Below are 27,701 nucleotides of genomic sequence, written 5' to 3'. Positions count from 1 at the left end.
CACAGAATCAGTCACTAGAATTTCTCTGATAACTAAACTCAACATGCAAGGTTTAAATTTACAATATACATGAGCATATGAACCTTTGTGCTTGAAAAATAAAAAAGTTAGCTCCTGGTTTGTAAAGGTAACTTTTAAATATTGTTTCAAATATTATATTGCAGGTATCTGTGCTTCAGGCAAGTTAACTAGCATGCATCAAGTCTTGCACGGAGTTCCTTTTTGGACCACACTTCTTTTCCTTCAAAGGCAACTTTGTTTTTGGTTTGATTCCTGTAGCCTCTTCTTTTCTGCCTATAATGCACCTGTGTTGCTTTCTCTGCCTCACCTTTACTTCTTCTGGAATAGTTGCACCCTGTCTTCCTATAGAAGCTACCTCTCTCCTCTGCTGACTCATGTGGCCTGAACTGGCTTGACTACTGCATTTGCCAGCTTCACAGGTTGCATATAAGTCTCTTGGTCAGACTAATTAGTTCAAAGATCAACAATATAATTGAATTTTAATACAATTGTCCGAATTTACTGGAAAATGAGTTTCTCTCTGCAATGAGATTTATTGCTCTAAGAGTCTGGAACTGCTGGGGTTACCATATTGGGACAACCTGCCTGTCAATAAGCCAGGAAAGAGGACATGGGGTCAAGTGAACTTGGACTTCCCTTGAGCCACAATTGAAACCACATCTACCCATGAATATATCAGTTATTTGAGGTAATATGTTAACTTTTTGGCTAGAGTAATTTTGGATTTCTCTCTCTTGCAATTTAATAAGTCCTAAAGAATGCACTTCCCTTTTTCAGTGTCATGGATGGAACTCAAAGCCTTGCACATTCTAGGTAAGTGCTGTACCACTGAGCTACATCCCCGGTCCTGAATGCACATATTTTCATATGTTACTATCCAACACTTTTCACTAAAATGCTTCTCAAGTCAATCATGTGATTTTAGCTCTAAATATTATGTTTCCATTTATTTTCTCAACAGAACAACCTAGGACATGAGGCTGAGCTCAGTTCCTCTTTATCTAACACCTTCTACTTATGGCTACTTGGATTTACTTTAAATAAGACTCTTATACATTTAAGGTGCCTCTCATTTGAAAAAATGATAACACTATTGACTGAGGGCCTGTAACATCCAGAAGCTTACAGAAAAGCCTCTTTCTGTGAGTACTTGCTAGTTACAGTCATGAAAGGATACAACTCTGTTTCGTTAGCTCCATTTCAGCACACATAGTTAAAAGGCCCATGGAGGGGAGAAGAGTTTAAAAAATGACAGACTTCAGAAAGTCCTTGTTTACATTTAGACTGAAGGAGGAGAAGATAAAAACAAATCACTCAAAACTAAAGGCAGACTAAATATTAAAGCACAAAGTTACAGAAAGAAAACTTCAAGCATATACAGAAGGTATTCTTCCTTCTCCAGAATATTAATAACTCTCAATTATAAAGTTATTCTAAACTTTAGATAATTATATTTTGGATTTTTAATGTCCTGCAAGGGCCGCATGTTAAAGGGCATGGTCATCAGTCTATGGTACTATTGAGAGGTACTAAAACCTTCAGCAGGTGGGGCTTAGTAGAGAGAAATTAGCTCATTGGGGGCATCCCTTCAAAAGGATATTGGGATCTGAGTGCTTTCCTATCTCTGTCTTTGCTTCCTGGTCACTATTCGTTAAACAGGACCCCTCTGCCATGCATTCATATTGCCTGTTTTAAGGTACTATTCCTGCTATTCATCATAACCCTTCTATTTGTAGTTCCCAAATGTTTTGGGTTTTATGACTATCTGCTAGGCATGGCCTCGGAACAAGTCCATATCATCACTAACCCTAGGCCAAGAAACCAAATACTAATGAGGTTGTTCACTCAGATCAGTGGGCTTCTTTGTTCAAGTCAGAACAAGTAGAAAATATTTCTTACTGTCCATGAAAATGCCACATTTGGGTCAACATTTCTGGAAAGGGTTGAATAGTTTTCAAATTCCAAAATAAGAGATTTTAGAAGAAGCAAATAAAAGAGTCTTTCTTTGCAAAGACTCCAGTGAAGAATGAAACCAATGAAGAAATACGTTAGGCCATGTGTACCCTTCGTGTTTCATTTTAGGCACTTTATGGGTTTGAGAAAGAGAATGACAAGAATGACTTCAATTGCCTAAATTATTGCAGTCATGAATGTCAGGCTTCCAGGGTAACTGAATCTAGTACTTCTAGGCTTGCTGCCTAAAAATAAGTAACTATAATTTCCCTACAAAAAGCCAAGGTGGACAGTATATACTTTGATACATAAATTAATTATCATAACAATCAAGTATAATCAGTATTTGAACTTAAGTATACCATAATTACCATTTGTTTGAGAACATTACATCTATTTTGACCATACAGTATAAATACTTCCCTTTCTTAAAATATGTACATGATGTCACATTTTGCTCAAAAGTAGATGTTTGGTTAAACTGAATCTCCAGTTTTAGTTTTGGCTAAAAATCAATTTCTTACATTCTGAGCATGCTAATTAGCTACTACTTAGGCATCAGCTGGTGCTGTGTGGTACCACTATACACCCAAAATAGCAAGTAGATGAAAGAAGACCTGAAATATTCACTTAAAATCATTTGCAAAACAATTTGTATGCTTTCCAGAAGCAGTCTCATATGCTCTTATAAAAATGTACTTATTGAAGGCCTACTAGGTACAGGCAATGTTCCAGGCACTAGAGATAAAAAAGTGAACACAAGAAAAAAAAGTTCTTCCATTCATGGAGTTTACACTGCAGTGGGTGATATGAGGTCAGTAATTAATGGTAAGTTAGACAGTGAGAAGTACCGAGGAAGGAGAAAAGAAAAGTCAAGGAAGGGAACTGGGAAGAGTTGGAGAAGAAAGCAGAGCTTGTAGGCAGGAAAGGTCTCCTTGAGAAGTGACCTGTGAGCTCTGCTTGGCAGGGAAGGAGGGAGGGTTAGTCACACGGGTCCCTAGGAGAGGAGCACTCAGGGTCAAGGGAAATGGAAGAGTAGTGGGGCATGGGGAAGGCCATGTGGCGGGAGCTGAGTGAGTCAGGAGGATAGGAGTAAGCAATGTGGAAATGCAGTGTTCTGAACAGGGTGGCAGACTCTTGGATTTTGATAGGATCTCACTGTTTTGAAAACAGACTGCAGGAAGGCAAGGACGAAACAAAGAGACTAGTTGAGACACTTTTACAGTGATCCAGGCAAGGTGATACTGCAGAGATGGTGATGAGTTTTCAAACTCTAAACATGTTCAAAGCTAACAAGAGTTGCTGATGAATTAGATATGGTATGTAAGAAAAAGAAATGAGTTAATAATTACTCTAAGGTTTTGTTGGCTAAGCAACTGGAAAGATGGAGAGTTTGATCGAAGGGAAATGGAGAGATAGTTTAGATGTCTTAAATTTGAGATGTTAATTAGATTTCCAAGTGGAGATGGTAAGTAGATCAGAGGATATACAGGCCTGGAGTTTGGGTAGAGGTCAGAGCAGCAGTTATAAAATTCAGTGCCATTAGTTTGTAAGTGGAATTTAAACCCATGATACTGGATGAGATTCTTAAGAATCAAGTATAAACAGAAATAAATGATGCTCAAAGACCAAAACCTTTCATCAAATGTTTACATGCCTGGTTGATGAGGATGTACTACTGGTAAAGAACACAAAGAAAGACAGAAGGAAATCACCTCGATGATACAGCAAATTATTACTAAGTGCTTTGATTGTATGCATGTTAATGATGTTAAATGAATACCTAAAGACTTCAGATGCCTTAAAGAGAGGCACATAATCTTATCCATTGTGAACTCCAGGATAGGCACTATGCCAAATACATAAAAAACACTAAATGCATTTGTTGAATGAACAAGGGAATGAATAAATGAAATAGAAGCCTGAAAATTCAGTTTGGCCTGACAAGTATTTATTGAGCATTTTTCTTGTTCCAGAAATGGAGCAAGACACTGGGAAAGCAAAGACTATTAAAATAAGACAAAACCTGCTTTTTAGGCAAATAGGTTAACTTGGTAGCACCTTGGTTGCATTTCTTGTTAAGGGCAGCATCAGGCCACTAGGGAAACTTATCAGGCATAGATGAAAACAGGATGTTCTTCAGGGGAATGATTGAGCTCTTGTTTTAAAAAAAGAACAAAACGTTATTTGTTAAGATCTGGTTCCCACCTTCTCATTTAACAAGATATATGAGAAATTATAGTGAAAATCAATGGAAATCATGATTTAAGACTGTTAATCTATGTTACATAAACTTTTCTTGAACACATCACTGCACTAAAATAACAAAGAATAAAAATGAATAAGATCATATATCATAATTTTCATCAAAATCTATGATGAAAGTTTTTTTTCTTGAGGGTTCAATAAAAATTCTAACTAAGGTTATAGATTTGGAATTAAAAACTTATAAAATTCAAAAGCATTTATGAAAAATCAAATTAATATTTATCTTTCAATTATACCTCAACACAAAAGAAACATCTTGTTTAAAACAAGTATTCATATCCATCTAAATACTTAAATTTGTATCACCAACACATAACAAACAGACTAACAATGGTCACATACACACAAATGGTTTGCTGGATAGCTATAGAGATTAGCCAATTTAGACAGGCAAGTGGACTGAAAGATAGATAAATCGATATGCCGAGATAATGAAAGAGAGACAATGTTTAGATAACAACTCATATTAACATTAGGTTATTACCAAATGTTTATCACCATTATTACTAAACCAATGGTAACCATTTTTCTTGTTTTAAATATTTTAGTTCTATCTTTTCAAATCAAATACATTAAACCTGTTATTCTTTACATATTATCTAGAACACCAGGAAAGAATAACTACTCAATTAGATCTTTGCCCATATTACTTCTTAGAACTGGCATATATTCACAACTGGATGTGTTCTGTAAAATATACGCATACATCAAAAAAGAATGTATATAATTTCAGTTGAAATATTCTTAACTGCTAATTTTTCTGTTATTTAAAATATCAAATAATTCAAGTTACCATTCAACAGATATTTACCGAGTTCCTAATGTGTTTTAGTGCTGTAAACATTCTCGCTTTATTTAGTAGAGATCTTTTCTCAAAATCTGCTTGTCAAAAATCACGTACTTTACTTGGCCTTTTTGCCATTATCTTTCCTATTTTTGAGGTTTTTCTTATTTTATTCACATGTACAGAATTCCCAAAAGACAGAACTAGTACGTATTTCTGAGTCTTCTAAATATCTATTAAAAAAATGTCATTGTTTTAACTCGACCCAATTTCAAAGCTACCAATTAGTTAGTCAAAGCATTATGAGAGATAAAATATTTTTTTTCTCTAATCAGATTGTAACAGCTGTTTTAGAAATGGAATGTTCTACATAGACAGCGGTCTTCCACAAAAGAATTTAGGTCCAATTAATCATCATATCTGTAACTTCTACAACTTTACTCAAAAGTTTCCACTTTTCCTTATTCCCTCTATACCACTTAATTCCAAAAACTAGCATGCCAATTGGCATTAGCATGCCAATTTGTTCCAGGAATGATTTTTCTAAACACATATTACATGACTTCCCTCAACTCTCTTCCTTAAAAATTAGGATCAAATTTTAGTGAAAGGAATGGTAAATCTGGGCAGTGTTTGGGAATTGGCTGCAGCTGATGTTTTTAGTCTCAGAGCCTCATGGTGCTCTTCTTCTAACCTCAGATTTACAGGTTTATCCATAATGAACTATACATTTCCAGAATTTTCCAGCCTTCTCTGGGTTTCTCTCATGCTATTCCTCTTAGCACTGCACACAGAAGTTGAAATTTTTAACTAAGTGAATTCTACTTTATCTTTCAAACAAATGCCAAGCCTCCTGTCTGTTCCATGCCAGTGTCGATCAGACATTATTTTCTTCCCATCAGCTCACGCACCTTGAGGCTTGTTTCTTGTCCCAGTTAGACTCTAAGCTCTTGTAGACAGGGACAATACCTTATTCATGGTTTTATGTCCAGTATTTAGCAAAGTGCTTCACATACAGTTAGCACTTGATCACTATTCATTGAATGAATGTATTATAAGAGCAGATCTATTTGCAGAGAATGTCTAAAGTACCCAAGTACTTGGAAAGAGGGGTGTGTGTGTGTGTGTGTGTGTGTGTGTGTGTGTGTGTGTGTTTTGAGGGTGGAATTAACTGCAAGCCAACAGCAGAACCTGCCAAGTCTGGCATCTCAAGTAGAAGTGAAAAGTAAGCAGGGATCAAGTGGGAGTTGGGCTTCCTGCCGACAAAGTCCAAGCCGGGAGATGAAATGGATGAGCACATGGCAAAAAAATATCATCACATACTGAAGAAGCTGACTGCTAAACTTAGTCCAACAGCTTTTAAATTGTAACTTTTCCAGATTCTCTTACATAGCAGAATGTCACTAACAGTCTGCAGACACTGTCTCCAAAATGACAATGAATACTCAAGATAGCAATTCCAGCCTTTTTCAAAGAAAACCATCTGACCCAGAACCCAAAGAGAATTTACTTAAGAAGGCAGTAATTTAATAAGCATCCATGGTTTTCCATTTAATTAACTTTTTGAGAAAATTGTACTTTCAAAATCCGGTAGAACAAAAGAGGTAGTAGACCTCTTTAATGACTCGGCATCAAATTTGAATGAAGTATGATTAAAGATGTGATTAGTTTCAGTTGTTTTCTGACAAACATTCAAAGTACTTATTCTATAAGTTTAGCTACCTATAGTATACAAGAAAAATATAGGTTATACTTCTAATTATTTTAAAATGTCTTAAAAGTTCAAACTTCATCTTGATTTCTGATCTACAACTAATAAATAGCTATGCCTTGCTTGTATTTTAATATCAAAACAATTTAGAAGTTTTTAATTGAATTTTATAAAATTTAAGATTAAAAAAAATTGTAAGCACTTCCAGTTTCATTTAGCACATAAAAGCTTAGAAGCCATTGCTCTGTAACAATGATAAGCAAAAGGTGAAGAAACTGAAAAATTAACAACTCTTCTTAGATTTACCAAAGAGATAAGGTTACAATGCAAACCACTGCTCCCCAAATTGAAAGTAAGGTCAGAGGACATAGAGTATCCCAATTTACAGAGCAGATACTTCCTCAGAACCAGTAAGAGACAGGAAAATATACAGTTTGATGAATTACTAATGCTCATTTTGGACAAGATTTAGAGGTAAATACTTCAGAACAATTTGATCATAGGGGTCCCCCACACTTCTGTGAGTTTTATCTATGTACTAGTCCATTCTCATTACTGTAACAAAATACCTGATCCAGATAACTTTGTAAAGTAAAGAGGTTTATTTAGTTCAGTATTGGAGGTACAAAGGCTCTCATTTGGTGATAGCCTTTTATTGGTAGAATCCTGATATGGCACAGGATATCACATGGCAAGAGGCAGGGAGCTTGTGTATATGTATCTTCTGGACTCTTTTTTAAAAGCCCTCTGCATTCAATCATAAAGGCTCCACCCTTAAGGGACCATATCTATTCCTAAATGCCTTCCAAAGGCACCACCTCTGAACACTGTAGTTGAATTAAGTGTTTCTATCTTATTATTATTATTCTTCATTCTTCTTTTTCCCCTCCCTCCTTCTCTCCCTCCTCCCTTCCTTCCTTCTTTCCATCCTTGCTTCCTCCCTTCCCTTCCCTTCCTTCCTTGGTTCCTTTTTTCTTTTTTATTTTTTTCCAGTACTGGGCATTAAACCAGGGCTTCACACATGCTAGCAAGTGTCCTATCTTTGAGCTGCATCCTTATCCTTTTGACTTTTTATTTTGACCTAGGTTCTCACCAAGTTGCTAAGGTTGGCCTCAAACAGAATCATCCTGCCTCAGCCTCCCAAGTAGCTGGGATTACACTCCACCACATCTGGTTTATTTCTACCTTCTAAGTAACTCACAATCAGGACTAAGTTTCAACACATGAATCCTTGGGGAACACATTCAAACCATATCCCCACTATAGTACCTCCAGAAGTTGTATCAGTTCTTCACAGTAAACACTGAGGGGAGGGGTGGAATCCATTCTTCCTACCAGCAATGGCAGAGGAAAAGGAACTCTTTTGAAATATGGCAAAGCATTCTGTTTACTGTAACAAGGTCTACCCTCAGGAGAAATTACAAGAATCTAACCTGCTGAGGTTTTATCAGGGTCTAACAAACCTGGAGGAATGGAAATATTCAACCGTATCCAGCTCTAGCTGGATAAGCACTGACGAAGATTATAGTTTAGAGGCATAAGCTCAGCAAAACACTGAGATCTAATCTTAGGAGTACAGAATGCATCCTCTCTCCCCACACCTTACCTCAACATTACAGAAAGACTATTTACCACAGTTCCTTTTATCTAGTACATCAAGTCCACCTTCAAAAAATACTTACAAAGCATACTAAAAGGCAAAAAACACAGTTTGAAGAGTCTGAACAAGTAACTGAAACCAGGGTCAGATACACAGGAATGTTTGAATTATCAGATCAGTAATTAAACACACACACACACACACACACACACACACACACACAAAGAACTATGATAATATACAAAGGGTTTTAATAAAAAAAGTAGACACCATGCAAGAACAGATGAGCGATACAAGCAGAGAAATGAAAATTCCAAGATATGATCAATAAGAAATGTTAGACATTAAAAATGCTGTAATGTAATAATGCAGAATGCCTTTGATAGGACACTTACTAGACTGGACACAGCTGAGGAAAGACTCTTTGAGTCTGAGAATATGACAATAGGAATTTCCAAAACTGAAAAGCAAAAAACAAAACAAAAGTGACTGAAAAAAATAACTGGAAGACCTAATAAATGTGGGACAACCAGAAAAGGTGTAACACATATGAAGAGAAACAGCAAAAGAGAAGGAAGAGAGAAAGGTGGTAGGCGTGGTGGCACACACTTGCAAAACCAGCTACTTGGGCAAATTGCAAGTTCAAGGTCAGCCTGGGCAAGCTAGTGAAGCCCTGTCTCAAAAAGAGAAATAATAATTTTAAAGAGCTGGGGATGTAAGCTTAGTGGTAGAGCACTTCCTAGCATGCATGAGGCCCTGGGTTCAATCAGTACCAAAAATAAATAATAAATAAAATAAATAAATAAATAAATAAATAAATAAAAATTTTTAAAAAGTCAATGGGGTAAATATGCCACTTAAAATACCTGACTTTCAGAGTGGATAAAAATCAAGAATCCAAGTATGTGGTGTCTACAAGAAATCTGCTTTAAATATTAGATGCATATAAATTAAAAGTACAGAGATGGAAAAAGATATACCATGCTTACACTAATTAAAAGAACATGGGACTAGTTCCACTGATTTCAGATAGAGCAGACTTCAGACTAAGGAAAAAGTCATCAGGGATGAAGAGAGGCACAGCACATCATGATGAATAGGTTAATATTCCAAGAAGATAAAACAACACTTAATGTGTATGTGACAAAAAACAGAGCATTAAAATATGTGAGGAACCATCATTTGACCCAGCTATCCCACTCCTTGGCCTATACGCAAAGGACTTAAAATCAGCATACTACAGAGATGCAGCCACATCAATGTTCATAGCTGCTCAATTCACAATAGCCAGATTGTGGAACCAACCTAGACACCCCTCAATTGATGAATGGATAAAGAAACTGTGGTATTTATATATAATGGAATATTATTCAGCCATAAAGAATAATAAAATTATGGCATTTGCAGGCAAATGGATGAAGTTGGAGAATATCATGCTAAGTGAGATAAGCCAATCTCAAAAAACCAAAGGACGAATGATCTCGCTGATAAGCGAATGATGATATAATTTGGGTGGGAGGGAGGTAAGAATGAAGGAAGGAGGGATGGTATAGAGGGAAAAGAGGGGTGGGAGGGGTGGAGAGGAGGGAAAAAATAACAGAATGAATCAAACACATTACCCTATGTAAATGTATGATTACACAAATGGTATGCCTCTACTTCATGTACAAACAGAGAAACAAGATGTACCCCATTTGTTTACAATAAAAATAAATAAAAAAAAAAAAAGAAAAAACCTGACGAACTTAAAGAGAAGTAGATTAATCCACTTTTTGTGTTGGAGATATTTATACTTCTCTATAAAGGTCTATCAGGCAGAATATCAGTAAGGACAGAGTTGAATTCTATAGCATTATCAATCAACTGCATGTAACTTGACATTTATAGATTAATAACAATAGAAGATTACACATTATTCTGAAGCTCACATGAAACATTCACTAAGATATACCAATATGGAACCATAAAACATATTTAACAAATCTAAAATAATGGAAATCATAGAGTGTGTTCTCAGACCACAACTGAATGAAACTAAAAGTCAATAACCAAAAGATAGCCAGGAAATGAGAAATGCTTAGACATTCAATAACAAATTTCTAAATAACTCATAAGCCAAAGAAGAAATCTCAAGAACAATTTAAAAACAGTTTAAACTAAAAGCAAAAAAAAACATCAATATTTGTCAGAGGCAGCAGAAGCAGTGTTTTAAGGGAAATTTAAAGTATTTAATGCATACGTTTGGAGAAATGAAAGATCTAAAATTAGTTTAAAATTTCACTTAAGAAAACAGAAAAAGAAGGGCTAACTAAATAGAGAAATAATAAAAATTAAAGCATAAATCAATGAAATTAACAATAGGAACTCAAGAGAGAAAAATCAACAAAACTAAAATTTAGTCTTTTGAAAAGGTAAGAAAAATGTGTAAGCCTCTAAGTAGGTTAACTAAGAAAAAGAAAAGAAAAAGAACACAAATAAAAGAGAGAATATCACTATATATTATATATTTCATGGATATCAAAAGGATAATAAAAGAATACTATGAAGAAGTCTATGTCAAAAAATTTGATACCCTTTATGAAATGAATATTGAAAGACATAATGTTCCAAGATTTATGAAAGAAAAAACAGACAACTGGAATAGGCCTGTATTCATTAAGAAAACTGAAATAATAATTCATAACAATCTAAAAGAGAAAACAATAGGTCCAGATGTGTTCTCTGGTGAATTCTATCAAACAGGTAATAATTACATGAAGAAAAAAATACTAATATTCTACAACTGATCCAGAAAACAGATGAAAAATGAAACATTCTAGCATCTTCTATGAAGCTGGCATTACCCTAATTACCACAACCAGATAAAGATATTGAAAAGAAAGATATAGACCATATCACTCACATTTATAGATACAAAAATCCTTCATAACAGTAGCAAATTGATTCTAACAATCCAATAAAAGAGTTATACACCACGTGTGAGTCAGATTTATTCCAGGTATAAAAGGTTGGTTCAACATTAGAATATTAATAAATATAATCCATCATATCAATAGGGAAAAAATTAAAAATCATCTGATAATATCAGTTAATGCAGAAAGTAGAACTTTATAAAATTCAACATCCACTCAGGATTATCATTCCCTATAGTTGAGAGAATTGATTTTCTCATTTTGAAAAAGAACATGTATAAGATACTAAAGATGATAGTTCCACTATGTGATAAGGCAAGTATATCCCCACTCATAGCTTCTTTTCAACAGCATACCAGCTAAAACAATGAGATAAGCAAAGGAAATAAAAGGTAAACAGAATGGAAAGGAATAAATTGTCATTGTTCAAAAATGACATGATCATCCTTGGAAAAATTTCAAAAGAATAAACAAAATATCTCCTAGAACTATCAAAGTAGTATAGTAAGGTTTCAGGATACAATACTAATATACAAAAGTTAATCACCTGTTTATATAACACCAATGAACAAATTGAATTTGAATTTTAAAAAATTGCCATTAATTTAGTACCCCTAAAAATGAAATACTACCTAGAAATCTAAGAAAATATGTACACATCTATACAAGAAAATTACAAAACTCTGATGAAAGATATCAAGTAACTAAGTACATGGAAAGTAATTATGTATTCATGAATAGAAAGACTCAATAGCATCAAGACTCAACTTGATCTACAGATTCAAGGTGATCCTAATCAAAATCTCATCAAGGTATTTTTCAGATACACACAAAATGATCCTAAAGTTTCTGTGGAGAGCCAAAAGATCCAGAATAGCCAATGAAATATTGAATGAAAAGAACAAAATCAGTGAACTTACACTACCCAACCTCAAGACTTACTGGATAGCTATTAATCAAGACAGTGTGAAAATAGCTAAGAAAAACTCAGACAATTTAGAAATATACTCACATAAATACAGTCAACTGATCTTTGGCAAAATTGTAAAGGCAATATAATGGAAAAAGATAATGTCTTCCATAAATTTTATTCTACTTCATTAAAATGAACATGATTACCAACTGACATTAAAAAAATCAGATTTACAATAAAGAATTTAAATTATTATGAGGGTAATTATTATCAGGAAGAAATCTTTATTCACATCAATGATTAAATGTTACTAAAGTGAACAAACAAAACAGAAATAGACCTTTTGGAATTTGGGATAATTTTCCCTGACAATTCTTCAGATGACCTCGAATGGAACTCATCATGAAGAGCACCCCCTTCTTCTGTAGGGTATAAATTCGAGTCCTCATGGGACAAGGTTACACTGTACCACACAAACTGAAAGTTCTCATTAAGAATCATGAATCATGAGGTGAGTAGTAGGATTTTTGCCAACATGGAGCAGGTCAACAAACAAGAAGTTAATCATGTAATTAGCCTTTCACTCAGAAAAAGAACCAAACACATGAGGATTTCTGTCCCTTGCTATTAAGAAGACAGAATATCATGGTCATTTAAAATGTTCTTCCTCAAAAATATAACAGAACCATTAACGATTTTGTTAATTTTCCAACTACAAGAACAAAGAAATTATTTAGTATAACAACTGTGAAACCCTTATTTTCTACCAGTTTTACCAAAGTTTTATATTCATAGATTGCCATTATAATGAACATTAAATTCCATTTTAAAAATAACCCAGATGTTTTCGATTCAAACAGTTACTTTCTAAAAACAAACAAGAAATGTAGTACATTTACAGATATTTAAATAATAGTACTGGTATTCCATTTTAAATATACTGTTTCTTGCATAGAAATTGTCAACTAAAACCAAAATTCATAGGCTTACCTTTGTTCTAAAAAGTATTTTCCAAGGGATTATAAGCTTTATTTCGTGTGTGTGTGTGTGTGTGTGTGTGTGTGTGTGTGTGTGAGTTATTAAGAAATGAGCCCAGGGACCCTCTACCACTAAGCTTCATTCTCAGCCTTTTATTTTTTAAATCTTAAGACAGGAGCTTGCTAAATTTCCCAGGACAGCTCCCAATTTGCAATCTTCCTGTTTTATCTGCCCAGTAGCAGGGATTATAGGTGTGTATCACCATGTCAGACTTTTTGATTTTTTAAATTATTATTACTTCAGTAACTTCCAGATGGGCTAGCCTCCTCCAGTCTAAATCTTTCTTTGCTTCAACCCATTTACACAGCAAAATATCATGGCATAAGTCATACTTCATTGTAATTTATTGATTTATTCTTCAATCTCTTGAACAGAAATTTAAGCTACAGACTTGTTCTCAAGTTCTACTTTATAGTGCACTGACAGGGCAATTATTTTTCCGATATTATGTCTTCATTTTTTGATCTGATTGGGAAAATACTTTTACACTGTTTGGAATATACACTGTTATAGTGATACACATAAAATGAAATACTATGCCAAGTAGATTTCAAGTGGGATAAAATTTGTTATGATTGATACACAAAAGGTATTCAGTCAAATGAAACCAGTACACTCACCACAATGTAAGAATTCTAAGTAACCACCGAGATGACTGAGGGGCCATGGCCCACAACAGCAAATCATCTCTGTAAGTTTTGTTAATATTGGAAACTTGTTGGTCCTGCAACAAAATATTTTAGTAGATGAAATAACACCATGAATATCATGGGTGTGAGATCGCTTTCAGGTGTTTTTTAAAGGTAGAAATTATTGTTTCCCTTCCTTTCAATCAGTTTATCTGCAAAGCCTGGCAGACTAAGTGTATCCTAAGTGTGTATTTGTTGAAAGAAGGAATATTTCCAAGGACACGATTATGTGTGCCTCCACTTCAGTTCTGTTTCCTCACAGTCCTGAATGAATAAATGTTGGCTATCTCTCCCAAACTCCCAGGTAACTCTTAGAGCTTTTACATTTTAGGTTTATACCACGAACTTTTAAGAATCATCTAATCTACACTTCACTTACTTTTTTATTTTTTTTTAAATACTGGGGATTGAACCCAAGGCCTTATGCATAAAAAGCAAGGTAAACACTCTATCACAGAGCTTCCTCCCTTGATTTTTAGTCATGATATTACTAACAAAAGTATCAGCTCCCTAATCCAAGGGATGTGGTTTGAAAGAGTATTTTAAATATTATGTTATAATTCCATACACAAAATAAATACTGTCCTAATAATAAGGACTGGGCCAATATAAATATGATAAAATGGGGAAGTGGGACATAGCACATCACATTCTCTTAAAGTATTCCTTTTTGAATTTTCAAAATGAGGCATTTATTTTAAAATGCTGAAAATTCCTGCTTTTCTTTCTCCTAAGCATTTAGTAAGCACCAGTTATGTATTTGATGGAAATTTCTAATCTGGGCACACAAACACAGACACTTTAAAAACATAGAAAAAAGGAAGTACTTCATGTACCAAAAGGTGTTTTAACTAGGGGGAAATGGTCTTTTGTATATTATATGTAATAAAGGCTTTTTTCTCTAACAGTTTAGAATCATAAGAAATCTTAAGAAATGACATCAGGAGCTCCATGAATTCCACCGGAAACCTCAAATTGATGAGAATAGCAGCCTGGATTCACAAAACAAAAAGGTTTGAAAGATGTCTGACGCATTTTTCATCTAGACCCATAGACATCTATTATGTAAGAAAAATGGACTTCGAGAAACGATAATGTTAAATGGTTAGCCCTGGGTATCTTTGAAATTGAAAATCAAGTTGTCATTCTCAGCACACTTTTAAATAAACCTTATTCTAACCTACCTACTTCAGTTCCCTATGGAGATTACATGAATTCAATTCAAGTGCCATTCTGATATACATTTACCCATTGCTTAGAGAGCACTGTGATAAATCGATTTTTCATTGTATATATTCCCTCAATATACACATAATACCGATCTCTGACAAGCAGTTTCTGAAATGCATGTCACCAGGGCGGCAAAACACACTATCCCATAACATGCCACTTTGTCATAAGAATTCTTTTCAGCTGAGGGCAACTGAGAAGAAACAGAGAAGTCTCTGTCTTCCCTTTTTGCCTAAAAGGACATAAATTTGTCAAGTTGTCCCACCCACTCTCTGCAGTGAGGACAGATTGTGATCACTAGAGAAAACCTTGCACCACAGGAATCTGCAGCACACCTCTAACACCCACCTTTATCTTCTATTGGTTCCCCTCTTATATTGACCTTTCCATAATTTACTGCCAGCACAAACTTTTCCTTTGCTTTGTTACTTCCCTAAAAATTTATTGTTCTTTTGTTAAGATGCTAGATAAGCCCAAGTTCTCACTGATTCCTTTGGGTTTCTCTTCTACATGATGTATGTGATGTACATGTTAATAAACTTCTGTTTGTTTGTTTTTTATCTTATTGAAACTTTTTTCTGTCAGTCTAATTTATAGGACCCCATTCAATGTCCTGAGATGTGTAGAGGAAAAATGGGTTTTCCATACCAACACATATATGTTTGGGTATCTGCCCTAATCAAAGCCTTATTTTTCATCAGCCCTTGAAATGAACAGGATCTGCCTCACCTGCCAAAGGCCAAAGTTTGCCTGAAGGCTTCTTCCTTTGGGACTACAATCTCACTCCATTTCTGGACTTTCTGGTCTTTCCTTAGATTTCAGATAAATTCACATCCCCCGCTAGGCATACACCCTAGGATGATTCAACAAGGCAAGGAAGTTCATTATTTGCTGTGAAAATGTCTTTACTTTCACTCAGGTCTTTCCCACTGATTCCTAAGTCTATTTGTGAAAGAGCAGAACAAACATTTCGTAGTTGAAAATGGCAGTGAGATACCTGAATAAAATATATACATTTAAAACAACAAGAAGAAACTATTTTTTCCCATAGAACTCATGTCCTTGTTTGTTTTGCTTTTTACAAAGTGAAAAGTATTCCATTAGAAGATGACTAAATGCACCTAATAAAAATAGAACTTCCCATTAGATTCAGAATAGCTGACATTCCAGGGGAAGTATGCACAAGTACCACACTGCCAAAAACCAGTTCAAAATGAGGAGCACAAGGCACATTCCTTCTTGAGGAATTCAAGTAGTTGTTTTATCTTGGAACTGTTTGGCTCAGTGTCTTCCAACTGCCCCATGTGAATATTTCATTGATATCTCTAAAACCATTGTTTTCTAAACTATATTTTAAATGTTTGTTTTTCTAAAGCTACTTAGAATTCCTCTTCCTCGATTTCCCCCATAATGATCACATAATTTTTAGCAATAATGTATTTATATAGACTATACTGTCTTTATAACCTTTGAAAAACAGTACTTAATTTTTAAGCATTGCTTTTCAACTGCCTCTAAGGCTGGGTGTCTGATTGGATCGTGTTTAACCAGGTCGCTAATCATTTACTGACAATGCATTTTGAAGAGAACTATGGATAACCTACATCTTAAACTTTACTAAAAAATACTTCAAGAGAGGTCTCAGCTCTTCATTCTAGATGCAAAGGTTCAGCTGTCTGACACAGTATATTTCAAATTTTGATGGTTTTTATGTAAAATTTCAATCTTAGAGTTCTCTTCACACCACAAACAAGCATCACTGCTATAGACATAATCCACTGTATTTGTTATTTTGTTTTCATGTGAACTGTTTTCTTTGTTCTTTACCAATTATACTAAAGTTAAAAATTATGCATAAGAAATATATTCTACTATGTAACTCTTCTTAAATTTTTAAATTTTATTTGTTCTAATTTTTTGTAATGACAGTAGAATGTATTTAAGCATCTTGAGAGATCATACATAATAGAGTGTAATTTCTCATTTTTCTGATTAAACATATTGCAGGATCACATAGGTCTTGCAGTCATACATGTATATGAGGTAATAATGTCTGTTTCACTCTACAATCATTCCTTCCTCCATACCCCTTCTCCCTTCACTCCCCTCTACCTAATAAAAAGTAACTCTCTTCTTCCCTATCCTTCCTCCCCTATTGTTAATTAGCTTCCACATATCAGAGAAAAGATTCAGCCTTTGGTTTTTTTAGGTTTGGCTTATTTCACTTAGCATGATATTCTCTAACTCTATCCATTTACCAGCAAATGTCATCATTTCATTCTTCTTTAAAACTAAATAATATTCCATCATAAATATACACCACATTTTCTTTATCCATTCATCTGTTGAAGGGCATCTAGTTTGGTTCCATAGTTCAGCTATTGTGAATTGAGCTGCTATAAACATTGAAATGGCTGTGTCACTGTAGTATGCTGATTTTAAGTCCTTTGGGTATAAACCAAGGGGTGGAATAATTGGATCAAATGGTGGTTCCATTCCAAGTTTTCTAAGGAATCTCCATACTGCTTTCCATAATGGTTGCACTGATTTGCACTCCCACCAGCAATGTATGAATATGCCTTTTCCCCACTCTGCCAAAATTTACTGTTGCTTATATTCTTGATAATTGCCATTCTGATTGGAGTGAGATGAAATCTTAGTTTTGATTTGCATTTCTCTAATTACTAGAGATGTTGAACATTTTTTCATATATTTATACTATGTAATTTTTAATACTCCCTTGATTTAGTAAGAAATATAGAAATCCATAAAATACAAAGTATAGATATAAATCACTTGATGACTGTAGGAAAGAGGCATGGCAGAACATTTGACCTAACACTGCAGTTCTTCTTGCAGTAGAAGGGAATCAGAATATACCACCCCCAATATGCCACTTTGGCCTATGGATTATTTAGAGCTAAACATAACTGAGAATCAACAGATGCTGGAAAAGTTCTCTGCCTGTCCCTTATCTGCCTTATCAGGGAACAAATTTCTCTCTGTGGAAGGTATCTTCTCTCTACCCTACTCCCACTTCCCTGTACCAATGAGAGGAACTTTTATAAAAGATGAGGATTTGACAGCAAGATGAATTTACATAAACATATTTAACTGAAAAAAGACATCTTCTTCTCTTAGGTCCCCTATATAGTTACTCTTTCTTTCCTTCCTTCTTTCTTCTGTACTAGGATTTGAACCCACAGACTCAAGTATGCTAGGAAAGTGCTTTACCACTGAGCTACACTCCTATTCTTTTTTATTTTATTTTGAGACAGGGTTTCACAAAGGTGCCCAGATTGACTCCAATCTTGTGATCATCCTGCCTCATCCTCTTAAGTAGCTAGAAGTACAGGCATATGTCACAGTACCTAGCATTTCTGCAGTTTATAGTCTTTTGAAGTCCATGTTTGTTCCTTCATTAAAAGGGTATATAATCCCTGACTCTGCTTCTTTGAGTTTCACTTCTTTTCTATCAACTCCCATGGACATAAATATTAATACAAATTTAGCACACTCTCTCTGGTTAATCTCCCTTTTGTTAGTCTAATTAACAGGCTCCCACACAATGAGATAAAAAAAAAAAAAAGGTAGAGAAAGTTGTTTCTACCTGACAGAGCTGTGATCAAACCAAATTCAGATTATATTACTTAAGTAGTGAGAATTTGCATAAGTGTTTTTCATTGAACATTCATCATAGCCTGAAGTACACAGCTCAGTTTTTTGATTTACATAGCAAAGGATAGCTATGGATTAAGTCTATTTAATAGACTTAAGAAATAACAAGGCTTGGCAGGGTGATGCATGTCTATAATCCCAGTGTCTCAAGGAGTCTGAGGCAGAGGATCATGAGTTCAAAGCCAGCCTCAGCAACTTAGCAAGGTCCTGAGCAATTTAATGAGACCCTGTGTTAAAATAAAAAATAAAAAAAGGCTGGGTATGTAGCTCAGTGATTAAACAAACAAATAATTCCTTTTCTATAAGGAAACACAACTCAGTGGAAGTTGAGTAGGGAACTATCTGGTGTCACCATTATGTGTCAGTAATAAGGGGAGACCTTTTTATTCCTGCTGGTGTAGTATCAGAAAAGGCTTGCTAAAAATAAGAATTTAATTAAATATAGTTTCATAAAATAATACCCAAAATGACCATGATATAATCCAAAATCACTCAATGCTTCAAAAACTAGGAAATCTAAATTTGAATGGGAGGACAATCTATAGACAGCAAAACCAAGATGACAAGGCTGTTGGAATTATCTGACAAGGATTTTAAATCAACCAAATAAAAATTCTTTTGAAGGGCTGTGGGTGTAACTCAGTACTAGAGTGCTTACTTAGCATGTGTGAGATCTTGAATTTAATCCCTGACATTATTGAAAAAGAAGAAAAATATAACTTTTGTGAGCAACAATGAACACACTTAGAACAAATGGGGAAAAAAAGAAAAGAAAAAAGAAGTCTTAGCAAAGAAGAACCAAAAGGAAATTATTATAAAAGTAAAAATATGTAATAACTGAAATTTTAAAAAAATCTGAATAGGTTCAGCAGCATAACGGAAAGAATCAATTAAACTTGAAGACAGAACAATATAAATTAGCCCATCTAAAAAACAAAGAAATGTAGACTGGAAGGAAAAAACTGAGAGCCTCAGACACCTATGAGACTACAACAACAACAACAAAATCCAACATTCATGTCATCAGTTTCAAAAGCAAGGAAAAAGAGGGTGAGGTTGAAAAAGTAAGTATTCAAGAAAGCAATGTATAAAATTTTCCCAAGTTTTGCAGACATAAATCCACATGTTTAAGAGATTAAGCAAACCCAAATGATATAAATGCTTGAGAAATAGAAGCCAAGACATGTAATAGTCAAACATCTGAAAACCAAAGACATAGGAAAAAAATCTTTAAAACATCCAGAGAAAAATCACACTGATACAGACTCATATTACTTGAAATAATTTTTTAATATCCCCAAACTCCTGTGAACATCACATTAAAAGCTTAAATAGTAGTCCATTATATAAATGTACTACAATTATATACCTATTTCTCTGTTATTAAGTTGTTTTATTTCTTTTCTGTCCCCCATGCCCCATACCCCCTTTTGGACAATGGAAGCCATGAACATCTATCAGCATAAAACTTGACTTGGACTCAGGTTATACTTTCTATGGACTTGTCTAGAAGTCAAATTACTATGTCAAATAATATGAACATTTTAAAATCTCCTAATTAGTAGAATCACAGATTGATTTTCAGAAAGTGTGTTCTTAAACTCCTACCAGCAATGTGTGTGGCCTGTTTGTTTACCCTTATTCCTGCCAGAAGTCAATATTTTCCCTCTATCCTTATTATTAGAACTTTGGTGTAAAGTCCTGATTAGTTTAAATCAACCTTGGTAATCCTTGAGTCTGCTTTTTACATTTGATAAATCCCATAAACACTTTAAAAATTCAAATGTGAGCTAGTTTTTTATTCCAAGGTAAAACTGAAACTACATGTGAGATCACAATGGACAGTGCAAAGGGAAACAGTTATGACTATTTATGAAGATTAATTTAAACAAAATGCTACTGAGTAGTCACCTTTTTTCAAAAGAGTTAGAATTGAATGTTACTTGAAAAACATTTAAAAATATTATAGTGGGCATTAATTTGAACTGCACGATAAAAAAAAATGTTTAATTTAAAATGGTCTTCAAATAGCAAAACGAAAACAAAAACAAACAAACAAAACACCATTAAATAAGTACTTACAAATCAAACACCAAGTAATGGAAGCCCTCTTCCGATATGCTGTCATGAAGTCGCACTAAAGAAAAAAAGGAAAGAGAAAAAGTTTGTATTATATTTATACTAATGACCAACATTAATCCAGTCTCCTCATAGGCATCTACTCCTATCTAGAAATGTTAAGATCATTTTTTTTTTAGCCTCTGATAAGTCAGTATCCTCTATGTGGCTTGAGTTCAGTCAGACATAAGATTTGAGTTTTAGTTCTCGTAATTATTAACTATGTGAGTTTAATAAAATTATTTAACTTACAATGATATCAGAATCTATTCTTCTTAAAATGGTTGTGATGAAATGAGACAATAAAAGAATACACATATTGCCAGGTAAATACTGTATACATGTTAATGATCATTATAACACATACCCAAAATTGCCAGGTTCTAGCACTTATTCCACTTCTTGCCATTCCCTAATCAAGTGTTTGCCAAGTCATGCCTTGATCATTATAGCAGGGATAGCAAGACAGACATTGTTAAGTCTAGTAACTTGTCTCCCTTCCCCTACTTCCCTTTTGTCCTGGAATTTCTATCTACCTGTCGAAACACAGTTATTACGCCACTTCTCTACTCAAATCACCAAAACTCATACCAAGTCACTAGCTAGAACTTCACTGATAAAATAATCTACTGGTTCCTAAAATGCATATAAATTTTCCAGTGAACTAGACTTGCACCGACAACTCTAGCTAAAACCAATGTATCATTCTTCTGAATCTAAAATGCTAATAATTTATGCTATTACGTGTACTCAAAAGAATTAGTCACTTAGGTCATCACACAAATTACAGTCATTTAGAGAGGAAGTCTATAGTGCCCAGTAAATGCCCAAGCTCATACTCTTAGTACAATTTCATTTCTTTACAATCCACTTCCATCTCTTTTGGATCTCATTTATAGCCCATTATAAAAGTCTTTTCTGAATTCCTCTCCAAAAATTTCTCCAAGGTGCACAAAGAGACTTTTGCTTCACCCCAAACTGTAGATAATTATTTGTAAAATGTAGGTTTTTACAGTCTCAACATGAGGAGGAATCATCAACAGGGAATGTGACCCAGGCAGTTCAGTCTTAGATCTCGATTCTATTTCACTCTTCAGTGCCATGAAATGTGGACTCACTCCAGTCTCCACTTCCTTGCTACTTTGTCATAGGATCACCCCTGAATACATGGACACAGCATATTTTATCTGTATTAACTAAAGCAAATATCTTTCCCTTCTTCAGCAGAATTTCCTTCTCATCAATACTACTAAGATTTATATTTTATAAATCACACCACCACACAGAAACCTGCCACATAATAGATGGTCTTTCATAAAGTCATTTTTGAATGTTTACTATACCAGGTTTTTCACCAAAGTTCAGGAAACTTATACCTGCCTGAAATAAAATGATCATATCAGAGATAACTACTACCTTTGTTGAAACTTACACTAACTGAAGAAAATGAAAGCCCTGACTTGATAATATACGCTGGGCTCATGATTAGTTAGCATTGTAAACAAAGTCAGGTCATGTCTGATAACTCCTTGACTTTTTTGAATGACACAGATTTAGAGATGCCTAACATAGTCCATGTTTGAATGAGTTCAAATAATAATATGGCTACTTAAAGAATTCACACATTTATTCTGGAAATTCAGCCAGGTTCCCATGTTATCCAAGTCAAAATGAAGAGTAACATTCACATCGTGTACAAGACGAAAGCTCCCTTACTTTCTTCCATGGTCTCAAGGAAAAAACATATCTTCCAGTGGAAGTGAAATCTCAGGTATTCAGATCAGAGAGTTGTTTGTTTGTTTGCTTTTCCAGTACTGGGGATTGTACTCAGGGGTGCTTTCCACTGAGCATATCCCTAGACCTTTTATTTTATTTTGAGGCACTAAATTGCTAAAACTGGCTTCAAATTTACAATCTTCCTCTCAACTTCCCAAATCACTGGTCTTACAGGCATGCGTCACCACACTTGGGCAGAACTGAAAGTTGAAGAGCTGAGCTGAGCAGGATATTTCAGATGCAATTTGAAGCAGTACTAACGTCTGTCTATATCAGGAACAAAATTATCTTAGTTTGATTTCCCAGTAGGTTAATAATACTTATTAATGATAAGCATTCAAAAATGAATTGTATTTTGACCAAGTCATGAGTCGTTCAAAGATGCAAACCTGATGATCAAACATATGATACAAAAGCATCCAGGCACTTTAAGATACACATACAGATGCACACATGTGATAATGATTTAAAACAAACCATGTGTCCAAGTTCACTCCTTTTGTATCACACAATTCCAAAATTATCTCTGATATGTCTAAGTAGACATTAGAGCATGTGAGATTAATTATGAATAAATTTTAGTACTGATGTAGAAAAATTGGCCTCATCTTTACTTGGAATTAATATGTACACATTTGTCTTTTTTCTTTATTTATTTAATTAATTTTTTTCCAGTAACAGTGGAATTTTTACCCTTTTCTTAAAAAAAAATTCAGACAGGGTCTTATTAAGTGGCTCCATCTGGCTTTGAACTTGTGATCTTCCTGCCTAAGTCTCCCAAGATGTTGGGATTACAGTGCACCATCTACTTCCTTTATTCCTTCCATTCTTATGACCCTCCCTACTTTCTTCCAAACCTTTTTATTTTTAACACAGGAAACTGGAAAAACAGAATTACTTGGAATCATCACAAATTTTCATATTGTTAACCAAACTATGTGATATCATCTTCACAGAGATATTCCACAAGTTTACAATTACCTTGAGGATGGATTGGTTTCCTTGTACAATTTTTAACTCTTCCACTCTATTGTCAGAGTTGAAGATCTGTCTATACCCTCTGCCATACAGTTTTACACAGTCACAGACAAGTTTCTCACCAAGCCTTTGCTGTCAATCAAAAGACATTTCATCTTCCATCCTTTTTTTTTTCATTTTAACAGCTTTTCAAGGGGTGCAAAATGTGTTTACTTTTACATGGTGTTACATTAGTTATTCCCTATAAATAACTGTCAATTTATTTTCACACCAAAGGAACTACAGGACTGACGTTCTGTTACTCTGTTCATCGCAGCTGTTAGCCCAAGACTACTTGTGTGGCCAGCCCTGAAAGTTAAATGGTGGCTGCTGGAGGCAGATTGTGCCATTCTTGCTATGACTGCTCTCTGTTATTCCATAAGCTGCACATATGGGCATACACAATTAACCTAATTACAGTCGTCCCTACGATGATTTTTGGAGAGAAATTTTAAAGGAGATAATGAGAAAAGCATTTGAGAAAACAGGCTAACTGTATCTTGGCAGTCTTTCTTTTCTGAAGTTTGCTCGAAGGTAAAATTGAGTTTAAGAATAAATAAGTTTTCAGCTGGGTTCTGTGGTGTATGCCTGTAATCTCAGTGACTCAGGAAGCTGATGCAGGAGGATTGCAAGTTTGAGGTCAGCCTCAGAAACTTAGAGAGACCCTGAGTCAAAATAAAAAAATGAAAAGGGTTGGGGATGTGAGTCGGTGGTTAAGTCCCCTGGGTTCAAACCCTGGTACCAAAATAAAAAAGAATAAATGAGTTTTCAAAACGAAACCATATTAGAGTTATCTGAAATAAAATTTTAAATTCTAGAACTTTAAATAGAGAACACTTAAAGGGAAAAAATGTTCCTAAATATTTAAATTTCTAAAAGTTAGTTGACCCATGGCCTAATTCTCTTCTTTCCCTTCTATATATATATTGTTAATTTGGTGGTTTGAATTCAAATTATCATAAGATCACTGCTTTGTATTCCTGTCCTATGTTCTTGTATGATTTCACTACAGTGTTAGTTAAGTATTAACTCCACAAAAAAGGGACAAGATAGGACCATGGCTCTTGCAGGATCTAAGAAAAGAAAGTTTTACTTAAATATGATAAAAGCTTCCTATTTATTTTAATATTTAAGGTGTTAAAAAATATAATACAATATATAATTATAGTGCTTATTGTGTCAGGCACAATGCAACTAATTTTTGCAGGAGTTATTTTATGTAGTATATACAAGGACCATGAGGATACTTTCTACTGATTTTTACAAATGAATGAGCACAGACTTAAGAGATATTAGAGAAACTTCCAGGTTAACAACTAGCAGATGGCCAGGCTAGGACCAAAATCTACAGCTGAGTGATTCACAGCTTTGTTCTTACTCAGCATATGATTGCCCTAAAATATATGCATCAACAAACTACTCCCCAAATACCTTGTGGCATATGAACTGGTTTGTCAAGGTAAAGTAACATTGAAAAGACAAGAAAAGAGAGGAAATAGCATTGTGACTACATAAAGAAAAGCAGTGCCAAGAAAAAACTATGTTCACAAAATGGGAAATCCATTTTGAGCATCCATTTAAAATGTGATGCTATAGTTTTGAGGACATGGAAAGAAGGTCTAAGAGAGAGTCAGGAATACTCACATTTATCTTTCTAGACAGTTCCTAAATCCCTCAAAAATTATAATTTTCCATAATCAGGAGTATGAGAATTCCCAACAACTCAGCTATTTTTTCTGACAGGGCATTTAAGACACTAAAAATCCTAGTATGTCAAAGAATCTTGAAAACTTACACAACATATAAAATATCATAAATTTTAAATAAATTATTCCAAAAATTAACATTTCTATATCATAGATATTATGATAGCTTGAGAAAAGAAGTGTGTGTGAAGGCGGGGGTTGTGGGGAAGAGACAATGTTTGACAGGAAGTGGAAATGTGTGGGCCAAAGAGAAGAGGGAAAAGAGCAGGAGAATTAAACTCTAAAAGAAGACATGTCAAAACTGCTTATTAGGCACTTCTTATCCATTTTGATGACACATGTTAAGAACAGTTTTGTCAAAAGGAAATGAATAAGGGCTGGAGGCAGAGCTGTCTGGTAGAGTTCAATCCCTGGCATGTCTTAAATTAAAAAAAAAAAAGACAAAGAAGAAGAAGAGGAGGAGGAGTAGGAGGAGTAAGGAGGAGAAAGGAGGAGAAGGAAAAGTTGTTAATATATTCTTTAATGGGGATTTATTATCTTACTATCTTTCAAAAACGACTGAGAGGATACAAAGCCACGTTTCAGTACTACTTCCATATCCCTCCATGGTACAGGCGTAAAACCAGACCATAGACCACTGAATAGAATAGAGGTCCCACAAGAAAATCCAGGCCATCTCTAGCCATCAGACTCTCAACAAGTTGCCAAAAATATTCACTGGAGAAAAGACAGCCTCTTCCATAAATAGTGCTAGAATGACTGAATATCCACGTGTAAAAGAGTGAAACTAGATCCTACCTCTCACCCTGAATAAAAATCAACTCAAAGTATATCAAAGACCTTAATGTAAGACCTGAAACTCTGAAAGCACTAGAGGAAAACATAGAAGTAATACTTCAAATACAAGCGCAGGCAAACCATTTCATGAATAGGAATTCAATAGCTCAGGAAATAAAAGCAAGAATTAACAAATGAGATTGCATCAAATTAAAAAGCTTCTGCACAGCAAAGCAAACAACAGAGTGAAGAGACAATATATAGAATGGGAGAAAGTCCTTGCCAGTTATTGACCTGACAGGATTAATCCAGAATGTATAAAGAACTCAAAAAGTTTAACAAGAAATTAACAAGTATTTCAATCAATAAATAGGCAAAAGATATAAAGAGACACTTGTCAAAAGGAGAAGTATGAATTGCTAATAAATATATAAAAAATGCTTAAAATCTTTATAGCAATCAGGTAAATCCAAATCAAAATTTATTCCATCTTTTGAAAAAACAAGTGCTAGTGAGAATGTGGGGGGAAAGGAATCCTTATACACTGCTGGTGGGAATGTAAAATTAGTACAGCTACTATGGAAAACAGTCTGGAGGTTCCTCAAAAATCTAAAAATAGAACTAGTGACAACAGTCCTGATTTGATTACATATAATAATCAAATCAAATCAAATCAAATCAGCATACAATATAGATAACTTGCATGTTTATTAAGGAACTAGTCACAGCAACCAAGTCATGGAATCAGCCTAGATGCCCATTTAAAGATGAATGGTTAAAGAAAATATAGTACATATACATGTTGGAGAATTATTCAGTCATAAAGAAGAATAAAATGATGTGATTTGCCTGAACATGAACGGGCCTGATGTTAAGCAAAATAAACCCGACATAGAATTCGACAATTATCTAACGTTTTCTATATCACGTGTGGAAAGAGAGAGAGAGAGAGAGAGAGAGAGAAAGAGAGGAAGGAAGGAAGGAAGGAAGGAAGGAAGGAAGGAAGAAAAGAAGAAAGAAAGGAAGAAAGGAAGAAAGAAAGGAAGAAAGAAAGAAAATGACTTGAAAGCAGAAGAGGGGGAGAGAAGGACAGACGACAATCAATATGGAATATATTCATGTATGGAAATGTCACAAGGAAGCCCATTAACTTGTACAATTACTATTAATTAGTAACTATAATTTTTAAAAAGGAGTTCATTAAAAATAAAGAAGTTCAGGTTAGATTACTGAAAGACAAGAGGCCACATAGAGCCAAACCCTGGAGGATGAGATGTCCTCCTGATGTTCCATCACTAGTAGTGTTTGAGATGGATTCCAAGAGCTTGAGTGATCTGTTATTGAGTAGAAAAACCATCCGATTGTACCCCATAGAACTGCTGCAAATAATACGCTGATGTCAACTGAAGTCACTAAGCGTGGAATGGAAATTGTTAGGCAACAATAGATAAACAGAAAAGACTTATTCTGAAATGTGAATTGATCACATTTCTCTCAAATAATTCTTTCC

General features: G+C 34.5%; 1 protein-coding gene across 18 annotated transcripts in view; it reads right to left on the bottom strand.

Moving 5' to 3' along the window:
- Camk2d (calcium/calmodulin dependent protein kinase II delta) overlaps nucleotides 1-27,701 on the bottom strand; it is a 301,010-nt gene that overhangs the window by 123,384 nt on the left and 149,925 nt on the right. For all 18 annotated transcript variants that reach the window (XM_047566259.1, XM_047566254.1, XM_047566260.1 and 15 more), the window contains exon 4: nucleotides 20,880-20,934. In XM_047566259.1, the coding sequence (XP_047422215.1) occupies nucleotides 20,880-20,934 (55 nt within the window). The remainder of the gene's footprint in view (nucleotides 1-20,879; nucleotides 20,935-27,701) is intronic.

Source organism: Sciurus carolinensis, chromosome 10 (genome assembly GCF_902686445.1).
Source record: "Sciurus carolinensis chromosome 10, mSciCar1.2, whole genome shotgun sequence".
Classification (NCBI taxonomy): domain Eukaryota; kingdom Metazoa; phylum Chordata; class Mammalia; order Rodentia; family Sciuridae; genus Sciurus; species Sciurus carolinensis.
The sequence above is the reverse complement of the archived record's forward strand: the minus strand, read 5'-3'. Positions and strand labels throughout refer to the sequence as shown.